The 6,000-nt window shown below is 48.0% G+C and overlaps 1 protein-coding gene across 1 annotated transcript; it reads left to right on the top strand.

Annotated features, from left to right (window-relative positions):
* Positions 1-1,149: 1,149 nt before the first annotated feature.
* Positions 1,150-5,289, top strand: LOC128296825 (isoleucine--tRNA ligase, cytoplasmic). Its single transcript, XM_053032324.1, has 2 exons — positions 1,150-1,495; positions 1,583-5,289. The coding sequence occupies exons 1-2, from the start codon at positions 1,356-1,358 to the stop codon at positions 5,094-5,096; spliced, it is 3,654 nt and encodes a 1,217-aa protein (XP_052888284.1). The 5' UTR covers positions 1,150-1,355; the 3' UTR covers positions 5,097-5,289.
* The last annotated feature ends 711 nt before the right edge of the window (positions 5,290-6,000 follow it).

Below are 6,000 nucleotides of genomic sequence, written 5' to 3'. Positions count from 1 at the left end.
TGCATGAATTTGGTGTTTGTTTGAGAAGCCTAATACCGATAATAATTCTGAATACCGAGCCAATGCAATTAATCCTATCGTAATCTTGCTATAAAAATACTGCACACGTTTTTGCTGCAATTAGCGGCACCCAGCTTTACTCGTTCCACCAGCCATATCGTTCCACCGAATGCGGAAAAGTTTAGTGAAGCAAAGTTAGATATAGCAACCAGCAAAAGTTATGTTACATTATGTGATTACAAACACAAAGTTGTAATTTTTAGTAAAGTTTAATATTCTAAACTAAACTGTACCGTATCCTTCTTCAAATGAAAAATGCACCACGGAATGAGTAATCGAAATGATTAATCTAGAAGAAAAGATTGCAATGAAGACAGTCAGTCAAATTTGCGTTATTATAATTTTCAATTATCCAAAAAACTTGCCTTTTAAGCCAAAATTGTAAAAACAAAAATAGCCTCATAGCCCCATTTCCGCTGCCATTTTTTTAATGTCCTTCGTACATCGCTTTGACGACCCCTGTATTATTTTTTATGTCTTCAAGAACGACCAGGACGTATTGCTCACCCCTGTAATTCAACACATGGTAAAAAAGGTAAACAAACCAGTTGTTCTCTACTTTCAAATCAATCCTTCGGATTCAATTGTGAGCGGATTGAGATGTATGAATGAGTTGCGGAATTCCACAAGCTCAAGCGAGCTTGACACTTTCAACAAGGTTGTATAAACGGACGAGCGTTCCGTCGCATAATGACATGAAGCAGCATGTAGACGAGCAAAATAGCCGTATTGGCAAACAAATTGTAAAATAAAAGTTTATTGAGTTTAGAGAACTTTTTCGATAGTTTGGTCATGGGAAATAAAATAAATTATCAAACTTTATTAATTTTGCTATATTTAATCGTGATAGCATGCTTAAAATGTACTAAATAGAGCAATAAATCAAATAAGAAATGAAAAAAATATCAAGTCGTAATATTCAGATAAATTTGAAATCTCGATGAAGACAATGATTTTGTTCGCTTAACTTTTTATTAGCTGTTTTTATTAATTCGGTTTTTTATTGTGTAACGTTTAACTACTCCTTTGCATCGATGCCGGGTATTTTTCGCAAAACGTCATCCGGCAACTTTGTAGGTTAGCCACGGGAACTCCACCGCGCGTGCAATAGAAACCTGCATCGAGCTAAGATTGGCTGACGAAATCCGAGCACGGTGTGTTGGCAGCCGTAGTGCATTTGTGCAAGCGCAGCATATCCAATCGGTTTTGCAAGTTAATCGGTTTTCTCCTTAGCCTAGTTCGAAGACAAGTCGCTGCTATTCACAACACTATCGAGCAACACTTGCGGCTGAGCAATGAATAACATAACCGCGGATGAGATGACGCGGCTGCCGGAGACGATAAATTTTCCGGCCGAAGAGGAAAAAGTGCTTGCGTATTGGCAAGCCGAGAAGGTGTTTGAAACGTGTCTGAAACAATCGAGGGGCAAACCCAGGTAACGTATCTTGTGGCATCGCCCTGACTGTTGTGCCTTGTTTTGCTTTTATTATGTTAAAGCTAATATCGATTTTCCATCTGCCAGATACACGTTTTATGATGGACCACCGTTTGCCACGGGTCTCCCGCACTACGGACACATTCTGGCCGGTACGGTAAAGGACATAGTGACGCGTTATGCCCACCAGCAAGGTTACCACGTGGAACGACGGTTCGGTTGGGATTGCCATGGGTTACCGGTGGAGTACGAGATTGACAAGACGCTCAACATCCGCGGACCGGACGACGTGGCAAAGATGGGCATCAAGGCGTACAACAACGAGTGTCGCAAGATTGTGATGCGATATGCGAACGAGTGGGAGCAAATCGTGGGCCGGATGGGACGATGGATCGATTTCAAGAACGACTACAAGACGCTCTATCCGTGGTACATGGAATCCATCTGGTGGGTGTTTAAGCAGCTGTACGTGAAAGGGTTCGTGTACCAGGGAGTGAAGGTGATGCCGTACTCGACCGCCTGTACGACGGCCTTGTCGAACTTTGAATCGGGTCAAAACTACAAGGAGGTAACGGATCCGGCCGTGTTTGTATCGTTCCCACTTGTTGGCGATAAGGATGGAGCGGCGCTGGTTGGATGGACGACCACTCCCTGGACGTTGCCATCGAATCTCGCCTGCTGCGTACATCCGGAGCTGGTGTACGCGAAGGTCCGTGAGACTAAGACGGGCAAGGTGTACGTCATGATGGAGTGTCGCATAGAGTCGCTGCTGAAGGGACCGGAGAATTATACCGTGCTCGATAGTTTCCCTGGTTCGAAACTGGCTGGTTTACGGTATGAACCACTGTTTGATTATTTCAAAAAGTACGAGAGTGTAGGATTCCGTGTGCTTACTGACACGTACGTGACGGAAGAATCCGGTACGGGTGTGGTCCACCAGGCGCCTTATTTCGGCGAGGATGATTACCGCGTTTGTCTGGCGAATGGAGTGATTAAGCGTGATCAGGAGATTGTTTGTCCCGTGGATGCGAGCGGTAAGTTCGTAGAGCCAGTGACCGATTTCGCTGGCCAGTACGTAAAGGATGCTGATAAGGCCATCGTTAAGCTGTTGAAGGAGCGTGGCCGATTGGTATTGGCATCTCAGGTGAAGCACAACTACCCGTTCTGTTGGCGATCGGACACACCGCTCATCTATAAAGCCGTTCCGTCATGGTTCGTGCGGGTGGAGCACATGAACAAACAGTTGTTGAACTGTAGCTCGCAGACCTATTGGGTGCCGGAGTACGTGAAGGAAAAACGGTTTGGCAATTGGCTGAGGGATGCGCGCGATTGGGCCATCAGCCGTAACCGGTACTGGGGCACACCGATCCCGCTGTGGATTTCACCAGACGGGAAAGAAATCGTGTGCATCGGTAGCATCGAAGAGCTGGAACGGTACTCGGGTGTACTGGTGACCGATCTGCATCGCGAGAGCATCGATCACATTGAGATACCGTCGGCTGTTCCCGGAAATCCACCGCTGCGGCGTGTAACGGAGGTGTTCGATTGTTGGTTCGAGTCGGGTTCAATGCCCTTCGCCCAGAGCCACTATCCATTCAAGAATCCGACCGAGTTTCTGAACAACTTCCCGGCCGACTTTATTGCGGAAGGTATTGATCAGACGCGTGGCTGGTTCTACACGCTGCTCGTGATCTCGACTGCGCTGTTTAACAAGGCACCGTTTAAGAATCTGAACGTTACGGGGTTAGTGTTGGCAGCTGATGGGCAGAAAATGTCTAAGCGTAAGAAGAACTATCCGGATCCGATGGAGGTGGTCAATAAGTACGGTGCGGATGCGCTGCGACTGTATCTGATCAACTCTCCCGTCGTGCGTGCGGAAAACCTTCGCTTCAAGGAGGAGGGAGTACGGGACATAATTAAAGATGTGTTCCTGCCATGGTTCAATGCGTTCCGCTTCCTGTTCCAGAACGTTGATCGGTTCCAGAAAGAGGACGGCATTTGCTACCGGTACGATGCCGTACGACACGCCGAGAAACGTTCCACCAACGTGATGGACGTGTGGATCATTTCGTTCAAGGAATCATTGCTGAAGTTCGTGACAGAAGAGATGAAGGCATACCGGCTGTACACGGTGGTGCCACGGTTGACCAAGTTCATCGATCAGCTCACGAACTGGTATGTGCGCATGAACCGGAAGCGCATCAAGGGCGAGTACGGTGTGGAAGACTGTTATCACGCGCTGGACACGCTGTACGATGTCCTGCTGGCGATGGTGAAGATGATGGCGCCCTTCACACCCTATCTGACCGAGTTTATGTACCAGCGGTTGCGATTGCTCTCGAGCGAACCGATGGACGGCAGTGTCCACTATCAGATGATGCCGGCCTCAAACGAACGATACATTAACGTGCCAATCGAACGCGCCGTCGCGCGGATGCAGGCGGTGGTTGAGCTGGGCCGAGTGATGCGCGATCGACGCACGATGCCGATCAAGTATCCGCTGACGGAGGTGATCGTGGTGCACCAGAGTGAGCAGTATTTGGCCGATGTTCGCTCGCTGGAAGCGTTCATACTGGACGAATTGAACGTGCGCCGCATTACGCTCAGCTCCGAGCGGCAACGGTACGGCGTAACGATGCGTGCCGAGGCCGATCACAAGACGCTCGGTGTGCGGCTAAAGAATGACTTCAAGCAGGTGCTCGGTGCGATCAAGCAGCTGTCCGATGCGGACATTACGCGTCAGCTTGCCCAAGGCCATTTCGTCATTGGCGGCCATCGGGTGGAGCTGGAGGAGATCCGACTGATCTATCAGTTCAGCGGTGGGAACGAATCGTTCGAAGCGCACAGCGATAACGATGTGCTCGTCCTGCTCGATATGACGCCGAACGAGGAGCTAATGCGCGAGGGTACGGCCCGCGAGATCATCAACCGCATTCAGAAGCTAAAGAAGAAGGCTAAGCTCATCCCGACCGATCCGGTGCTGATCTACTACACCGTGAGCGGTGGTGACAGTGAGGTGCGCAGTGTGGCCGAAAGTCATCGCAACTTCATCGTGGGAACGGTAAAGTCTCCGTTCGCGCCATACGGAACCGAAGCTGCATCGAAACCCGTGATGATCGAAGAATCGCAAGAGCTCAAGGGAATTACGCTTACCATTACCATATGCTCGCCACAGGACCGTGAGATTCCGGCTGTCCCTTGGTTGAATCTACAGCTCGATGAAGCCCTTGCACCCCGCTACCAGCCACACGCACCGTCTCGGAAAGCTTCGTTGTTGCTAACGGGCCGTCTAACCGGAGCGCCACTAACGTTCGATCAGCTGCGCCAAGAGGTGGTGACGCTTTTTGGGCTAAAGGATGTGCAGTTCAATGTGCTCGCTGGATCCGATGGTCGACGGTTGGAAGCCGGCAACTATGATCCGAAGGTGTTGCATCAGCAGACACTGTACGTGACGCTAGGGGAAAGCTTACCGGCGACGGGCTGGACACCGTCACGCATGCCCTACGTCGCCTTTCGCAACGTACAAACCGCAAACGGACGTAAAACAACCGTGTTCGAAGAGAATCCGGTTGGCGTAAAGCTACCAGTACCAGCACTATAAGTGATGGCACTTTATCTATTACACTCTGTTAAATTCATTTCGAATACGACGACAGCTTTGTTACGATAAACGGAAGTAGGAATTTGGTCTTTAATCCCCCACCCATCTCTGAATTGGAAATGAAAATGCTTAATATGAATTTAAGATTGAACTAGTTTAATAAAGAATTTACCATCCTGATGCAACGCTGGTTGGGTGTGTTTACTATATTTGATGCATTCTGGAATGGTTTAGCCACGCGAAGGTAAAGTAAGCAACAGCAACATAAAACAAGTGATGTGAATGTGCCACCTCTGATCTTCGGGGGATGTTCATTTGGTTAGGTTGATGTGCCTGATAAGGATTGGGACAAGTGATTAGCTTAATCACCGCCCGGTACTAATGAGAATCAATCATCGCGTCATTAGCGTGAGATAGTAGCAACGTGCTTCACATGGTTGGAATTGATGCGGGCCTGCAGATTAATTGCATGTCACGCAGAGTGAGGTGACGAGTGAGTGGCGAGATCTATGTGAGATGATGCAATTACTGGGTGGCACTTGCGGGCAAAATGGGAATTCCTATGCCTATTCATAGGTACGCATGGTGCATCATGCATCAACCGGTTGAATACTTTCCCCAGGAAGTATGTTATTGTTCCAGTTATAATTATTCCTCTTTCAAATGTGATCAAAAGTGTTACTAAATGATGCTGTTATCGCATATTGAGAGCAATTTAACTGCAAATAGTAAAGCTGTGGATAGCATGAGGGTTGTTTTCTTGTTTGGTATGAGGTATGAATATTCATTGTATGCAGATCATTTGATTGTGAGAATACGAAATAGAATACACCTATCGGAGCGACATTTTAGCTAGGAATCCGAATATTCCGAGTAATAGAGATAAAGCAACGGAGAACTCGTG

The sequence above is a fragment of the Anopheles moucheti genome, chromosome 2, assembly GCF_943734755.1.
Source record: "Anopheles moucheti chromosome 2, idAnoMoucSN_F20_07, whole genome shotgun sequence".
NCBI lineage: Eukaryota > Metazoa > Arthropoda > Insecta > Diptera > Culicidae > Anopheles > Anopheles moucheti.
Note: the sequence above shows the minus strand (reverse complement) of the source record. Positions and strands in the feature narration are given on the sequence as shown.